Source organism: Dromaius novaehollandiae, chromosome 17 (assembly GCF_036370855.1).
Source record: "Dromaius novaehollandiae isolate bDroNov1 chromosome 17, bDroNov1.hap1, whole genome shotgun sequence".
Taxonomy (NCBI): domain Eukaryota; kingdom Metazoa; phylum Chordata; class Aves; order Casuariiformes; family Dromaiidae; genus Dromaius; species Dromaius novaehollandiae.
The window spans coordinates 3230208-3248087 of record NC_088114.1 but is presented as its reverse complement, the minus strand read 5'-3'; the positions used below and the strand labels follow the sequence as shown (position 1 = coordinate 3248087).

At 38.0% G+C, this 17880-nt stretch overlaps 3 protein-coding genes across 5 annotated transcripts in view; 2 read left to right on the top strand and 1 right to left on the bottom strand.

Annotated features, from left to right (window-relative positions):
- Positions 1-2051, top strand: part of KNTC1 (kinetochore associated 1) — a 42353-nt gene extending 40302 nt beyond the window's left edge. For both annotated transcript variants that reach the window (XM_064521950.1, XM_064521951.1), the window contains 3 exons: positions 136-281; positions 1189-1279; positions 1525-2051. In XM_064521950.1, coding sequence (XP_064378020.1) covers positions 136-281; positions 1189-1279; positions 1525-1560 — 273 coding nt within the window. In that variant the 3' untranslated portion in view covers positions 1561-2051. The remainder of the gene's footprint in view (positions 1-135; positions 282-1188; positions 1280-1524) is intronic.
- Positions 2052-2489: 438 nt separating this feature from the next.
- VPS29 (VPS29 retromer complex component) lies at positions 2490-7240 on the bottom strand. Of its 2 annotated transcripts, XM_026114508.2 has the most exons (5): positions 7089-7204; positions 6573-6584; positions 4520-4711; positions 3889-4124; positions 2490-3566 (listed from the first exon to the last, which is right to left on the bottom strand). In XM_026114508.2, the coding sequence occupies exons 1-5, from the start codon at positions 7089-7091 to the stop codon at positions 3449-3451; spliced, it is 561 nt and encodes a 186-aa protein (XP_025970293.1). In that variant the 5' UTR covers positions 7092-7204; the 3' UTR covers positions 2490-3448. The 2 variants fall into 2 exon arrangements, with proteins under 2 accessions (XP_025970293.1, XP_025970294.1); XM_026114509.2 differs by lacking the exon at positions 6573-6584 and having other exon boundaries at positions 7089-7240.
- Positions 7241-9258: 2018 nt separating this feature from the next.
- RAD9B (RAD9 checkpoint clamp component B) lies at positions 9259-17097 on the top strand. Its single transcript, XM_064522436.1, has 10 exons — positions 9259-9348; positions 9911-10025; positions 11008-11107; positions 12072-12178; positions 14185-14291; positions 14759-14823; positions 15413-15535; positions 16280-16544; positions 16630-16648; positions 16872-17097. The coding sequence occupies exons 1-10, from the start codon at positions 9259-9261 to the stop codon at positions 17033-17035; spliced, it is 1155 nt and encodes a 384-aa protein (XP_064378506.1). The 3' UTR covers positions 17036-17097.
- Positions 17098-17880: the final 783 nt, after the last annotated feature.

Sequence of the window (17880 nt, the reverse complement as noted above, 5' to 3'; positions counted from 1 at the left end):
AGCACTAAAAAAAGGTAAAATTTGCTCATTACGGTAATCTGCGGAGAAAAATCTGAGCTGTTATTATTTAAGGATCAAGCTGCTTATGTTTAAAATATTAATACTTTACTAAAACTTTTATCTACTACTTTTCAGATTAGATCTTTGATTTTGGACAGCATCATAAATGAGAGGCTATATGAAAAATTTTTGAAAACTAAGTATTTTGCACTGTTGAAGCAACAACTGATAGACACTCACCGAATTAAAGAACTGGTGGATTATTTTGCCAGCAAGAATTGGTAGGTTAATAGAAAGTAAAACAGATGATGCATTGCTGATGCTAGTCATAGAAACTGAATCTTTATTTTGGTTTTAGTTACTTAAAGTCCTGGAGATTTCTCAATAGTTAAGAATCTTAAGTACTTAAGAGTTTTGAAAGCATTGCTAAGTATATATAAAAAAAAAAACTTAAAAACAAGAAAAATCTCATCTCACTACTTTGCATACATAAAGGACAGCTTCACAATGTGGTTTGAGCCAAAATAATAGCTTATTACCCCTAAACTGGCAAGCATATTAAACTCAGTTAAATTAAGCGTAACCTGACTGAAACAGCAAATGCTTTTGCTTTGAATCAGTTTACCTTACCTTCAGATGAGTTCAGCTCAGCACTATCAGAGTCACAGCTTCAGCAGTGAGAACATTTTGAAAACAATAAACACATTGCCTGTACTCAAGATTCAGAAGTGGGTTAGCCACTAAGTTTTTCAAGAGTTAAAAATACCTATCAGGTTCCACTTAAATATTGCCACTGAACCTACTACTGCAGGGCAGTGCTAAATCAGCAATCTATCAGTGACTCATAGCAGCTGTGCTCACTGTGCACAGCTGCTAACTTTGATTTTACACTCCAAATACTTAGTCTTCAGTATTACAAGTTAGTTACCAGTTATCCTGCAGTCATAACATGGTAGGAACTAACAAATAACTATTTAAATTCTAGTATGTGTGGGTTTTACTAACAGCCACAGGTAAAAATGCTGGACTTGTCATGGCTTGTTTTCCTCTACTGGAAAATGATAGAAAGTACCTGGCTTCAAAAACATGGGTTCATACCTTATTTTATACTTCAGCGCACATAACCTAAATTCTTAGCTTTTTAGAGAACTTTAGTCGATGAAGTTGAAAAAATTTTGCCTCCTACAGCATTAATGATGCAACAGCCCTAATACGAGAGTATCAAGAGAAATGTGGAAATCCCACTCTGGTGGATGCATCAACTCCTGATATTCTGAAGGTAAAACAAACCACCATCATACCTGATGAGTATTTGTTTCCCTGTTTCTAAACTACAGCTTTCACTTAACAACTTCTTGCTAAAAGCTAGTTAGCCAATAGTTTAGTAAAATATATTGTATATAGTAAAATGTATTTTAATCAAATCTATGTAGAGCTAAGCTTTAAAATTTTAAGTACTTTTACAAGACTCAAATTATATCTGTTTTTTCTAAACTCTATTAATATTGTCCTCTTCCCCTCCAGGTGTTTCAAAATGGACCAGAGGAGACCTGTGATTGATAGTCTTCACCTACCCTTTGTCTTTTCTCCCTCTATCGGCATGATTAGTGACATGCATTGGGAATACGTGTTCTTGTCAACTAACCCTGAACTAAAACCTTAATGCTCTTTTACCAAAAGCTACCACAAGCTTTTCAGATTTTTTAACTTATCTAGGCTGTTTTTTCTCTATACCAGCAGCAATATCTATCCCAGTTGAAACAGCTTAGATTTACAGCAGGCTTTCCTGTTTCTTTTAAACAGCAAGGTTCAGCATTTTGATATTCAGATGAATTAAACTTTCTTTCCATTAACCTTACATTACTTCCTCCATGTTTCTGAAGTCTGTTGTCAGAATCTCTCTAAAACTTCTCATTCGCATAAACATCACCTTCTATGATTGTGCTAAATTCTTTTATACTCTAAGTGCTGATGTACTTCATGTAAATACACTTTGTAAACAAGTCCTAATTTTAGTTACAGTGGGCATAAATACACTGACATTAATTTTGGTTTTGAAATACTCTATACACTTTTTTTAATGACGAAGTTGTCAATAAGTTCATATTGTACTCACTCACTGACCTTTCTTAATGAAAGCTAACATTTGCATAAGTTTTCTTTTAAACTGCTTTTTCTGTAGCTCCCTAGGAAGATAAAGCAGTATGTATTTCGCTGCAATAGATGCAGGTGAACCAAACCTAGTTTTCCTCTGAGATGCCAGAATGAAATGCTTGAGCTTTTTCTAAGGTAAAGCAAGTTTATTGTGAATAGAAATAAGGTATTGAGTCAAAGTTTATGACACAGAAGTAAGAATCGTAGTTGATCCTTTAAGTTTTGTGGATAACCCATTAGTCTAACTCAGACTCATGACAATGGTAATACTGTACAGTTTTACACAAATACTGCACTGCTAAGAGTCATATAAATACGCAAAGGAAACAAGCCACTTTTGAATTCTAAATCTTCTGTAGAAGACAAGATACTGTTTTTATTGGAAAACTAGCAGTCAGGAAAAGTGGGAGCTGTTAAATACATTCAGTTCCCTACAGCCAGCTGAGAGTAGGAGAGCCAGAAGTTCCAGTCCTCTTGAACAACCAATTTTTTAGTCCTCAGTAGCAGTACAAGTGCCATACAGAATTACATTATTTAAAACTTTTTGTACATGGAGGAAATTGTGTATATATACAGTGTCAGACACACAAATACATAAGCCATGTAAAGGAAAGCCCCTCTCCACTGATTGCAAATTTAATTAGACCATCATTCAGTAAAGCATACAAGTTGTTTTAAACCACTTTGAATATAAAAAGCCTAAAGTTAAACTTTCTACAGTGAAATTACTACTGTTGTGAGTTGATTGTAATCTTTTCAGAAACTATCACTCCATTTACTCTTTCAACTTACTTTGGAATGAGAAAGTTAGTTTAATATCAAATGGATTCTGAGGCAGACCTAACATGCCTCCCAGCACCTCAATCTTTAATGTGTTCAAGCCTGTTACAAGAGGCTTATGCTAAATTTATCCTTTAGACATAAATTGCCAAATCTGCATCAGGCTGTTTGTTAAGCATTATCAAGAAAAAGTACTGCCAGACACTTTAAAAGCAGGTATAACTTGCATTTTTCAACAATGGTTCATAAAGCTTAGTTTTTCTATGAAGTGAAAAGAGTTTATTACAACATTAAGGAACAGTATTTAAACCAGTTATTTTAATGGAATATTTTTACAAATCAAATCATACAAGAGAAAATAAGCAAACATATTGTTGGTTTGAAGTTGATACCAATAAGCTACATTGTTAAGCTGTTAGCAAATAAGTGTAGTACTGTAAACTAGCAATCAAGTATTGCAGTAACTTGCAGTTCCAGAATGAGATGGTAAAAATACCAGACAAGCAAAGACACTTCAAGATTTTTTGTACTCAATTCTTTCTACTTTCACATCATCTCCAATTAGTTGATAAACATATGTAACTACTGTAGAAGCCTGGATATCCATCAGCACGAATGAAGGAATGATGTTGCTAGAAAGAGGGAAGGAAAATAGTGATAATATTAATTGTATATTTAATAGCCTTAGTGTTTGACTATTAGGCTTCTATTAGGTCACTCCAAGAAACATGGATTTGAATTCTGTAAGCGCAGTACACCAAATCCAAGCTTTAAGTATCTTACTATCATTTGTTTCAGTCAGGGAGATTTAGCAAGAACTGTCAACCCCCACCTCCATCCCTGGCATTTAAAATTACAAACACTAACCTTCCTAACGATTACTGTTGTTCAATTTTGTTATCAATGAGAATTGTAATAGAAAATCCCCATAGATATTTCCCATACTTTACTTACTTCTCTAAGGCATGATAAGCTCCTGTAGCTGATCCTGGATTGATATAGAATTTGTTTTCATGTTCGAATGCCTCAAATTTGTGTGTATGTCCTGAAATTAAGATGTCCACATCAAACTGCCTTTGTAGCAGTGCCAGGCTGGCCATATCACCCCAAGGAATAACCTGATGGCCATGAATCAGACCAATTTTGAATTGTCCAACAGTTACAACTTTCTGTTCAGGGTAATTCAGGTTCTAAAATTAAAAAAAAAGTTGGATTAACTATACAAGCTTATATTAAAAAAACATGTACGCAACACCAAGGAAAGTGGGGAGCTTATGGAAATATTCTTATTAGTCCTACTACTACACAAATGACAGCTACAAAGCTGCCTTCATGAAAACTGCTGAGAATTTAGTAATACGCAAGGAACTTCAATAATTTGACAACAGCACATCCTGTTTGCCAGAGTCTTAGACTTGGTTAAGTACACAAATTACTTCTTGGGCAAGTCACATCATTGATCACAACCCCAACTCTTTTGCTCAGTTTGATTTTCATATTGCTTTTAATACTACGCTCCGTTTGCCCACTTTTACTTAAGTTACAAATAACCTAAACATTGCCTTTATGTAAGAGAGGCACATACCTCATCAAAGTCCCCTCTCACAACATGAACATCCCCAGCCAGAGTCTTGAGGTAGTCATAAGTGTCCTTGGTGCAGAGGTTTCCTGTGCAGAGGATGTGTTGGATCTTTCCTGGAACCAGCAGTTTTTTGAATTTAGCTGGAAGGCTGTTGCATCGGTGTGGAATGTGAAGGTCTCCTAATACTAACACCAACTTATCAGGTGTCACGGCAAGAAAGAAAGATCATTATGGATCCTTATTAAGGCCAGCAAGAACCATTACAAAGCAAAAAACATGGCAATATTTTCCTCAGTTTCATAATTTTGCTTTTGATATAAAAGCTATTGAAATAAAAAATGAAATGATGATGAAATTTATGTATATTTGAGGGAAAACAACGGCCCCTATTACTATAGAATGGTGCTGAGACAAGGGCCTTAAAAACACAAGGGTCTGTAGAGGCTCTCATAAAGACAAAAAACCTCTATAGACCCTTGTGTTTTTTATAGAGGTATAACAAAAGAAATTTATTACTACTTGATGTAATTTACACAAATTTGGGAACTACAATAAACTGATTTTTTTTATTTTAATTATTTATTCTTCCTCATAAAGAGTAATAAAAAAGCAAATTTGCAATATGCGTTACGAGTTAACCAGAATAGAAAGCTTAATCAGAGCCATTACTGTAGGAACCACTGAACAATAGCAGAGTAAGACAACATTTTTTTTGTTAAACAGGACACTGCACAGAAGATAAACCAGACTACTACATACAGTGTTTCCATTACCAGATATATTCATAGTTTCAGTAAAATAGATGTTAGAAGAATATAAGTTTAATGCCTGAAGATTCTCTAACATCATAGTAATGGGGGGGCTTCAAAGTTAAGGGTTCAGACACAGTAAGACAATAGTTTAACACCACAGGCTTTAAATGTGCTAATAAAGAAGTAATTAATGCAAGCAAAGTAGCGATAAATTAATTATGCAAAAAGGGCATGAAAAGCTCTATAAAGCATGGGTACTATACTACTACACTGTAGAAACACTGGATCTAGACAGTCATCCCTGTTATCCTGATAAATAGTTCCATACTGACAGCAACAGTTTATCTCCCAATCAGAATGCTTTGTTAGTAACACAGTTCCTAAAAGAACAGTCATCAGATGTGTTTGTAAAAGATATAACCCATTATATAAACAGTGGTAACTACGCTATGAAGTTACCTTTTTAAGTATTTGCTATCCTTTTTCTATTTTTAGGCTACGCAAATATATTCATGCTAACAGTCATTAAAAAAGGCAGAGAAGACTTGGGATTTTCTTTTTTCTTTTTAACTAAGTCTCAGTGCTAGCATCAAAGCCATGCATCTTTGGAGAACAGATACTTGCAAGTATTGGTAAAACAACACAAGTTTTTTAACTTGCGAGTTACCAATTTAAAACAAGTCCATGACAGAAAAATAAATGTTTTTGATGGCCTTGTAAGAATTCCAAGTGAAAAATACTCTTACTCATATCAGTCTAGAGATAGTACACTTGAAAGCACGTAAAAAAGGTATCCATAACAACCAATTTTGATGATAACAAAGTGGCAATAGATAAATTCTCTAATTGATGTTTAAGGGACGTATGCATGCGATACTAGTTATGTATTTAATACTTAATCAAATTATGCTGCCACTTAAAACAGATAAGATCAGCTCACTTCAGTGGGGTTATGCATTCAAAGAGCACTTCCTTTGCTGATGAACAGGGAGGCCCCATACTTTACCCCAATCATGTTTCGGCTCTCTTAAGTTAAAGAAAAGCTTAGAAGACTACAATAACAAAAAAAAAAAAAATAAAAATCATTCGAGTGCATTTAATAATCACATGCATCTGTAGCATAAAATAATGACAAAGTATGATACAACATCTGGCTTCAACCAGGAATTTTGGTGCAGTCTTGAACGTGGCTTGGACAGCAGCCACTTTGTAACTCGTACGTATCACCTCAGGTTCACATCACCCAGCAACGTTAACAAGCCCTTACCACCAGTGTTAGCAACAGCCGAGAGGAGTAAACTTACTCTGTGCCCAGCCTTATTGGAATGAAGAAGTTGATTGCAGACAGGGGGAATGAAAAACAGGGTGAAACATGATCAATGTTAAACCAAAGAAAAGCAACAGAAAAGAAAACATAGCCAAATGAATAGGCAAACAATAATTAATGAATTTTTTATGTTATGAAGAAAGCGTTAAAAAAAAAAAAAAATCAGTTCCTGTGCCACAACCCTCCCCGGGCCGCGACGGCCTCCTGCCCGCCGCCGGGGGCACCTACCCGCCGCTACCTGACCCCCCTCGCAGGCGCCGCGGGACGGCGGCCGCTGAGGGAACAAGCGCTGCGCGGCCCCTCCGCGGGCCCAGGCCCGGGCCCAGGCCCGGGCCCAGGCCGCCCCCAGGCCGCGGGGGCGCAGGGCCGCGGCCCGGCGGCGGGGGAGGCGGCGCGGGGGGTGGGTCCCCTCCCCTGCGGTGTGGGGGCGGCCCGGGGCGGCCCCGGTCACCCCCTTCCCCCCCCCGTCGCCGCCGCCGCCGCCGCCGCTCACCATCCTGCTGCGCTCCGCGCGGCGCCCCCCTCACACAGGCTGGCGGCGGCTCCTCCCGGAAGCGAGCAGCTGACTCCAACCGCCAGCTACGGCACCTCCGAAGGGCCAAAACAGGCAGAAAAGCGCTCCGCCGCAGCCGCCCTGGTGGCTACATCCGGGTCTCTGAGGAGCGCTGACACCCTCCCCCCGCCGGGCTCTGCAGGGTTTCCCGCCCTTTTTGGAACCGTCGTGTGAAGGGAAGGGCGGGAGGGAGGCGGCCCCTCCGCCTCTCCCCGACCATGAAGTGTGTGATTGGGGGGGGGCACCTCAGAGGTACCTGTGGCCCCCAGGAGAGGCAGCACACAGGGGTCCGTGTGGGGGAAACAAGCGCCGCAGAGCTGGAGCGCAGTGCTGCCACAGAGCAGTCCGCCCCAGCAAGGCCTGCGGCCCTGGGATGGGTGGCTGCGGCCGCGCTGGGGCCCAGACATGCTGCCTGCTGCCGCCCTGCAGGCCCTGGCATGCTGCCCACAGCGAGCTTCCCCGAGGGGGCTTTCCCCCGGTGCAAAGAGGGGCACCCAGCGCCAGCACCCACTGCCAGCCCTGGTTGCGCTCACAGGGGGTGAGGAGCAGCTTCCTCCCGCCAGCAGTCCAAGCAGTTTTCAAGAGGCGACATGCTGCCTCTGAAAACTGCTCAGATTTGAGTACAAAGAGCCGGGTTTGGGGTGCTTTCAGGTGGATAAGCTGTTGCTTATCTGCACACCTCCTTGTGCCCCTTGTTCTCCTTCCAAAGGCCCGACTAAACCTCCCCCTGCTTTTTGTGCAACATGCTGCTCTGCCAGTGCCAGGCTGGGCCGAGGTGAATTTTGAGACCCCCCTGCTACTTCCTAGTGTGTTTCCTAGCGCGAGGCCTTCACAGCTGCGTCGCTGCTTTCCTCCCGCTGAAACCAGTTGCTGCCTACAAGGCATTGTCCCTAATTTCAGCAGGGTTTTTTTTGGTCCAGTAACACTAAATTAATTTGCGGAGGCATCAGGTCATACCAGTTGCTGCAAAGGGACATCCAACATTTGAGGCAGCTTTTGAAAATGTCAACATCGATTTATATTTCCTCTTAAGTTATTGTGGAGAAAATGTAGTCTAGCTTGTTCTTCATTTAACTGAGAATGCATATTGCACCTTTCTCCTTTTCTACCAGTGTTTGGAAAAGCAATACATGCCATAGCACGTATTAGTGATGAATTGTGGTTTGACCCAGTAGAAAAAGGTGTAAGTGAACTTATTGTAATTTAAACATTTCTTTTTTGGAAATGAACAACGTTGGATTTTGTATTGAATTGTTTTCCTACAAATGCCTTTCAGTATGAGTTACATTCTCTCTCAGCTTCCTCCACTTTAAATATGGACAAATGCCCTATTTTCTGTCGTTGTAATTATGCAGACTATATCATGGAAGACGATTCATCTCCACTCTGCCCCTAATAGTCATGGATTTTTGTATTACCTTAGCTGAAGCTTGTCCAGGACATCCAGATTGCTACTGTGGGTTTAATTTTTATTGTCATGGGTCAAAAGGCTTAATGGCCCCCATTAATCAAACACCATTCCAGCAGAATTTGGGTTTTTTTAGGGGCTTCTTAGTCAAGGCTGATCGGACTCAGCTCGTCTTACCTTGCAGGAAAGCTTGCAAATCAGAAGCGGAGCTACTTTCTTTCTATATTTAAAGTATTTTTGAGGTGCTAGTACTGTGATACGCAATGTCTTTGCTCATTTGTTTGCATCATATGGATGGGCAAGAATTAAAATTGTATTAAAACAAGCTCCAATCCCTCAAAAGCCTCAAACTCACGTTCAGCTTTAAATGTTTAGGTAATTCACAATTAAAGGCTTAACTCACACACTTAAATGCCCGTAGATTGGATTCCTATGCCTGCATTATACCAGCGACTTCTAACCTGCAGTAAGGAAGGTGATTAGTTTGAACATGATTATATGCATGATGCATTTATGTTTATTTTGAGACATACCTGTTTAAAGGTTTTGTGCTTAGGTATGGTACTGAAGCATAGAGATAGCCTTTTTGCTGAAGGTTCAATATGAAACAGTTTTGAGTTAATGAAATATTTTTATTTTCAGCTTGCCTTAAGATCAGTGAATTCTTCTAGGTCAGCCTGTGCATGTATCTTCTTTTCATCTATGTTTTTTCAACATTACTGCTGGACAGCTGGGTCTGAAATACGTCAGAAGGAGAAACAGTTACCCCTTCCGTGTAAATTGATAATTAAGGTACATTTTAGTGGATTGGTATGCCCAGCTTTGTAAGCAACAAATCAGCCCAATTTTCAAATGAAGTTATAGGGAGAGGATTGTTTAGGCATATAGATAACATATTAGTGTTCTTGGACTAAAACCCGAAGACTACTGTGGCTTTTGGAGCTCTAAGCTCTGGTGCTTCTGAGCAGGTCTGCAAATGGGAACGTTTGTGTTTACTGGTGTTTAAAAAGTGCACCGCCCGAGCTGTACCCTGCGGTTTCCAAACGCTGAACCAGGCTCATCTTGGGGTAAAGAAATACCACGTTTGTGTCTCTTGTTCCTCCTGTAACCTTCAAAAATAGTAGGAGCCAGGGAGCTTTGACCAGTTGTTTAGCAAACAGGCCTGTTGGCCACATGTTGCATAGTGGGTGAGGATGGCAAGGAGCTTCATCGCTACCTTGGTGTCTGCTTACAAAGCAGTCTTGGGAAGCCATAAAAAACAGGAGCTTGACATAAACTGCATGAGACTAGGGAAATAATACTGCAAAAATTACTTGGTAACCTTTGCACTACTTTTTTTTTTTTTTTTTTACAGTCGGTTCTTCCTGTATTTAGATGTGTAAATATACTGGAAAGGAATGTAGAGAAATGCAACATTTATACAAATATTAATGATCATCACATAACTTTTCAGCTCATCTGTAAACATGGTAGGTTACATAAAGTGACTTTCCAGAAGCAGTTTAAAACAGGAAGACAATATTTAGTGTAATTATTAATTGTGTGTTACTGATGGATCATTATGCCAAACACTTTCAGCCTCTTCACATCATAATTAGTATTTCTGATGCACGTCACCATGTTAGAAAGGAGTTATAACAGGATTTATCAGTCAGCTTTCTTCTGTGCTTCAGTTCAGTAGTTATGTATGTTGTACACTGATTGTTAGCCCACTGCTTGCAACATTTAAATTTAGGCTGGATTAAATTCTGGAATAAAAAAACACATTATGCAATTTAAAAGGGGAGGAAGGGAAATCCTGTTTTGGCAGGTATCTGAACTAGAGGATTTGCTGGGTCTTTAAGTTTCTAATACTTGCAGTTCTTTGGCTTTGTAAGAGGTCTGACAGCCTCAGTGCTGCAGAGGACAGTGTATTCGTAGACATTAGTCTCTGCAGAACTCATAAAGAACCATTATCTAGCCACATAGCCTGCAGAGCTGTGCTATGTAATAGGCAGTTTTATACTATTACAAATGTAGCCTGCATTAATAATAATGAGATACTATATTACCTAGGTCAAGTAAGCTAACTTAGCTCATTCAGCAGCTCATGCTTATCCAGAAATAGAGAGACCTGTGAGGGATTTAGTTTTGCTTTCTCCCACCATTTTTATTATTTACCAGTTAAATATTGAAGGCTTCTTTTTCCTGCACTTGTCGCACTCATTGCTGTTCACTTGTTCATTGTGAATTGTTAAGAGCCACAGATTTCAGAGGGGAATAACTAATAGGATGAAAAAAGACTTAGATGGCATTTTAATTCGGTTTCCTATTTGTGGGTGAGTTATTTCCAGGTAGGTAGACTAAATTCCTTGGTTCCTCTTTTACTGAGATGTATGAAAAAGAACAACACTAATAAGCATTAAAAATTACAGGCCAGTATTAATCTTTGTTCATACGCTTTTTACTTAGGTATTGTAAAAACCCACAATCTGACTTTTCAAGAATGTGATCCACTACAGGCTGTTTTTGCAAAGCACATGTGTCCAAATGTACTTAAACTCCAATCCAGGTAATGAATAAACACGTTTTTCTTTAAAAATCATACATGATGCAATCCTGCTCTCATAGCAATTACCATAATGAAAACCTAATTAGGGCCCCACAGCCAAAAACGGTGATGTCCTAAATCCCACGTACTAGTACTTGGCATTTCACATTACAGCTTCAGAAACTTGGATTATTCTGCCATTAATCCTACTCAGTCTAACCCTGAGAGGTGTGTAATGTATAATTTGAATTAACACTTCTCAGCAACTTCCACCTATTATAAATAAAGTTGTACTTAAATTGTATGGGCAAAGGATCCAGTGGTAAAAGTACAAGTTCGTTTACAAAATAAAGCAAAACTTTGCTTCAAAAAGTAACCCTCAAAAAACAAGAAAAGGCAACGAGGAATCCAAGATTTGGCATGCTATTGAAAAGAAGGCAATGAACAGCTAGACTGTACTTTTCCTGACAGCATTTCTGTTAAAGTGCATCTTGTGCATAAATGCTTTTATCACAGTAATCATCCATTAAAGCATTGGAGATAGATATCTCTATATAGATATATAGCTATATATATTGTATCTCTATTATATGTATTGTGTTTATAAAACCATAACACTACTTTTAAAACTGCAAACTTTTGAATAAAGAATGTGTCATATGTGCTAAAAATATACATATATTTGCTAAAATTGCGATTATATACATATATATATAAGACTGATTTGGCAGTATGCCCAGCAGTATGAAATATTAAATTTGATTTTCACAGTTACTAGCTGTAATTAATTGTAATTTTAATTTACATATGTAACTATTGCAATATAAATCAATTAAAAAAATACACTTTAAGAGGGGCATGTTTCAAAGGCAGTCTTTTTAAACAGTATTGCCATGTAACAGTTTTAACTTCTAATGTGAATAACAACGCTAGCTAATAATTTGTAACATATAAAATTATTTTAATGCTAAATTAAATTTTATAGGCTGCTGGCTGATATAATGATTCACTTTCCAATGAGTCAAGAAGAAGTAACCCTAGCGGTTACTCCAATAAAAGTTTGTTTCAAGAGTTACACTGAGGAAGACACTGGTAAGGAAATTCAAAACATGAAAGAATATTGGGACTCTAAAACAAGCGAACTAAAGAAATAATAAGCAGCATTGCAGCATAAACAGAAAATGCATTTCGTGGCTGAATGAGATTTTTAGGAGAGGGAACATACAGAGACAGCTTGTAAGTCATATTGCCACCTATTGGATTTAATATATTTATGTTAAGACAATATGTTTTTAATAATATTTTTTCTGGTATCAGTGGCAGATACCAGAATGAGCAGCCAGTTGAAATAAATTATGCCATTTGCTGTAGGCTTGAAGAAAGATAATTACTGTGCTGTGAGAGCAGACACATGGTAACAGGCATACAAAAGGAGGTCATTTTATGCTTTTAAAAAGAACTACTTAAATCTGAATACCTTAATTATAGAACTGATAGCAATGCTGAGTATATCTTAATATAAGGGCAGTAGAGTGTGTTAGCTGGCCTAAAACTTTCATGTTGTGCACTGCCATTTACAGATCGGAGATGGAGAACCATCTAGATTCTTGGTGTGTGACTCAAACTAATTTTAAAGATATAATTGTGTTTCTGAAGTATGGGTTCTTGTATATTGTATAAAACAGGGCTACTTTTCATACTTGCTTATGAGCAAAGCTGAGCATAATGACCTAGAAAAAGGTGGCTGTCTGGAGCGTAGGGGCAGGGACTGGGCTGAGAACAAGCTATAGCAACGGAGAGGGAGAAGGGTAAAGTAGTGGAAACTGGCTGGAGTGAAACGGGAAAGAAAATACTGAAAATAGAAGGACACTAAAAAAAAAAAGTGTTTTGAATGAGGAATTTAGTTATTTTAGAAACATACACTTAAAAGGGTTATTGTAAGAAGGAGAGTGAAAAAAATGGTAGGTAAAAATGTAACTTTGTAAACCAAAAAAAGAAAAACAACAGCCAAATAAGGGCGGAAAAGGAGGAATTCAAAGCATCATTCTTGTTGTGTAGAATGTAATGTAATGTATTGCCTGCAGCAAATGTTCTGTATATGCTGAAACAAAATATATTCTTTGCATGCATCATCTGGTGATGGCTTGGGTTTTTCCCAGAGTCAGATTTAATTTTCAAAGAAAGAAATTATACTTTCTGCCTAGACTTGTTTTCATTTGCATGCAGTAGGCTCTGTCTTGTGGAACTTGGCAAGTGTATTATAAGAGTGTATTTCTGCAGTCCTAAGGGACTTTACAAGATTATATATGTACGTGCAGTTGGACCTTATTGAAAGCTGAGAAAAGAAAATTCTTAAACAAAGAAACAGAAGACTGGGAGTAGTTTGTAATGCTTTGTTAGCAGCCTGGCTTTGAAAGCAAACTGGATAGGAGTGCACTATTTAAGCTGCTGTAATATTCTTCTGAATGCCTGTGAGCCTGTAATGCATCATGGAAGTACCCTCTTATTTTCTTTTCACATCCCTTATAATAACTAGAAGGGTATTCTAATGCTAATGAGCAACAATTTAATACCGGAAAATGAAGAACCTATCTTCCAGCCTGCCACTTATGTAAAGTCAGGAAAAGATTACATTTTAAAACAAATATCCTAAGTCTGCATTCTTATACCTCCGATGGTTGTCAGCAGTTATGATTAATCTGCTAAAATCATGCTGCATTTTGGTCTTACCACCTATGCAACACTAAAAAGCTAGCAAGAGTATTTATGAAGAATGCCTGTGGACAATGCAGGCTTGCACGTATGAAAGCAGGTAGCAAGGTTAGATCACACAGTGAAATATAAAATACGTTTTGTTAAAATTCATTTTAAGCCCACAATATATACTCTTAATATGTTGAGGATTTTCAAGGTATTTTACTTAATTGTGAAAGAAATTTAGCTAAAGCCAGCTAGACATTTATTACTATTAGTCACTATAAAAATACAATTATTTGTTCAAACAGTGCTGATGTAAAAAAACCTCATGGTTATAATCATAGTATTGTTGAGTTAAAATTTCAGTTTTGAGTCCCTGACTTTCTTATTATTTTGAACAGACTTTTCAAAGGCAATGCATACTGAAATACAACTAAATCCAGATGAATTTGACTATTTTCAAGTTGGAGTGGATTCTGAAGTAACATTTTGCCTTAAGGAATTGAGGGTAAAATAAGAATTTGTTTTGAAAATAAAACATTTTCCATGAATTTGCATAATTTGACCTGGAAAATACAGAATGGTCCCTGGTGAAGGTGTTCTTCCAGGCCTCCTGATCATCAGCAGCTGTTGAAGGAACAGCTTTGAAAACAAGGATCTTCAGGACACTGCAGAGTCCCTTGCTATAGCCTTTGGAGGGAAAGGGAAATGCTTTTAAAATAACAAAAATATAGCTTCAGTGCTGGGCAAGCATCTTATAACTGTACTGGAGAAAGTATAGTGGCCACAGTCTATATGCAGAAGCTTTCTGGGCAAAACTCCAGTCAGGGAAGGCAAGAAATGCATTCCAGAAGCAGTAGACTTTTACCTCCTCCTCTTTTCACAAGCAAACAACAGTTGGGATAAATTTATATTCTAATATTACTCTTCTTCTGGTTTTAAAATAGCACTTAACCTCCCACCCCTTCTTTTCAGGGACTACTAGCATTTTCAGAAGCTACCAGTACTCCTGTCTCCATCCACTTCGACATATCTGGAAAGTATGTTTTGGAACACACCTGTCTAGAACAATTGCACAGTTACAACTCTACAATCAATTTCTGTCTGCAGGTTACTCTATGAATATTCAACTGTAACAATAAAATTGGTTTTAATTTCTTACCAAAAGCTATATTTCTAATTAACCTGCAATGCAGAGTTAAGTAGTTTGTTATTACATGAGGCATTTAATACAAGCAGCAGTATTACCAAGCTAGCCATGCTGGCTGCTGAGCACCACCAGTTATGTGAATATTTCAGGTTTTCAGTCTAATGCATGCAACAGCTTTATTTTATTTGGTAGTCTAAAGAAACAATACATTGTCTGTTTAAAGTGCAGTTTTAACAGTTATATATTTAAAAGCACAACTGAACTAAGTATAATACTGTGTAAGATTTGCCCATTGATGCATTTATATCTGCAGTAGATAGCCATCTTACATTCCTAAGTAGCAAATACTTGTATTAGCTTTTCATCTTTTTAGAAGAGTTAATTTTTAATCTGTGTGTATATAGCTGCATAAGCTATGCTTCCTCCCCAAAACCCATGTAATTATACATGCTATTTAGTCTCTGAATGTTTGTGTTTAGACCAATTGCTTTCAGCATTGAAGATATGGTGCTGGAAGCCAGCTTTATTTTGGCTACCTTATCTGACATTGAAAACGAGACGGCCTCTGAACAGCCTCCACGCTTTTCACAAAGGCAGGAAAGGTAACAGTGGGCTTCAGGGGTGGGTGAAGGAGGCAGATTGCCTTAGACTGAAAATCAAAGTTTGAGGTTTCCAGCAAAGTCAGATTTAAAGGAAATGACCTTCTAATTCTTACTAGACATTCATAAACATTGTACGCAACACTGGAGCCTTTGTTCACAGGAAAATTCTGAACTACTACTGTACAGAGGTTCAGGAAAAAGCTGACATAGTTTGAGACCCAGAGAGAACGCTTACCATGAGACAGGCTCTTCCTCCACTGGTGGATTCTTTTCATCAAAGCACATAGCTACTGATCTGCTATTTGTATAGGCGCTGCCATAGAAGCGGGCAGCCAACGTTTGCTTGAGCAGCCTGAGTCACCTCTCCCATAGGATTCTCATAGCTTTACCTATCACTGGTGTGCAAGGGAATGGTTTTAGACAGATGCTCCCTTCTTGAACGCAGTCTTAACTTTCATTACTGGTAACGCTAAGGTACCATTTTTGCAGCAAAAGCAGAGACAGGACAGGAGTTTGGGGGTCATTTCTGAATGTGCATAGCAATAAAATTCTAGGTGCAACACTCCACACTCATCTCTGCTTTGCTTAGTCCCCACGGAGTTCTGTTCCAGTAAGAGAGGAAGGGAAGACACTAGCTGAGAACCTGTTCTAAAGCCATAAGGCTTTTCATTAGCAGGAAGTACAGACTGCCCCTAAAGACATGTAAAGGCTAGTTACTGACCGGACCTGCTCTCTCACATCCAGCTTGAAGGCACGTATGAGTAAATCTGAAAAAAACTCTGTGGAGAGAGATAGTAATTCAGAAGCAATAGCTTCCAGAAAGCCCCAATGGAATGGAAATTCACAAAACACGGAGCTGGCAGCACCTAGAAGTCCTTTGGCAAAACAAGAGATAAAAATTCCCAAAATCTCAAATAAAGATATTACAGGCATAGAAGGAACCACCGTAACTGAGACAGATGACTGTACAATGCTGGAAGCAAGGTCAACACATTCAGATTATCACAAGGTAAGAAGACTCTAATCATATCTACATTGTTTTACAAAACAGTGGAATCATGTTAAGCTGGTATTTAGCTGCATGCTCCATGTAGTCTAAGTTACTGCACACTGGTGTTCAGCTCTACACATGGCATTTCAATGAAAATGGAGCAGCTTTCACAGCAGCATAGCTGACAGAAATTCACCATGTTTAACTATAATGCTGTAAATATTTGCAGATGGCAGATGTATTTTACTTAGAAACACTGCAGATTGACAAAGATTTAAAAACGTGCTTTTTAAAGTGGCAAAAGATTGAGAAATAATTAACCCCTGCTGTGTATCATATGCATAGCATCTTACTTTTGTAAATATTGCATTTTCCAGTTTCATTCCTTGTTTTTTGGAGCAGTCTCTTTTAAGGAGAAAGATGCCATCAACCACATCTTCCACAGTTTAGCAACAGCTAGTGACACTGAAGAGGATTCTGTCAATATGCAGAGATCTCAAGTTCTCTAATGATATCAAGTGTCTGCAATAGTCTTTACTTAGAGATTACGACTGTCTTCAAAGATAGAAGTATATTTGACATGGTAATTGTAAAGCTGTTTCTAGTTTTAGAAAGAAGTTTAATTCTATTATGAAACTGTCCTACTGTTCTTAGACAAGTTAGAACTTCTCAGAGACTACTTTTATCTGTATTCTGAGCTTGTAACAGCATGGTAAACTGAATTTCACTAACATCTATTGAGAAAATCTGAAAAGTGGAAGTTCTGCCTAATTCATACTTTTTTTTTTTTTTGCAAGACAAACATACAAAAAGGACAGAACTCTACTCAATATACAATGCTATAATTTCCTGCTATGTCAGCACAAGTTAAATATTTATTCACTACTTATGTTTCACAGGAGCCTGATTTTTGAAATCCAGCATTAAGAATTAAACACAAGGTTTTTTTCTTTCTTTTTTTGTTAGCTTTGGTTGGGTTTTCTACTATTTGTAATACTGTATGTCAGTCACCAGTACAGGTCATTCTAAAACTGTAGATGTATTCATAGTGTAATATAAATTTAAGTCATGACTGACTAGATTGAAATTTGTAAACTAAGTATTCTGTAGATGCACTGCTTCATGTTCTGCTCGCCAGCAGTACACTAGAGAATTCACATTGTGTTACAATTTCAGGCAAATTAAACTACTATTGTAAAGTTACAAGCAATGGAATAACAAACCCATCCACTCTGGCATAGCCAAATACATTATTGCTATATAATAGCTGGTGTTTTTTCAGTAACTTTGTAGGACTAATAGTGAGCTGAGTAGTTAATAATAGTATATGCTGTGATGGAAATTCATTAAAAAT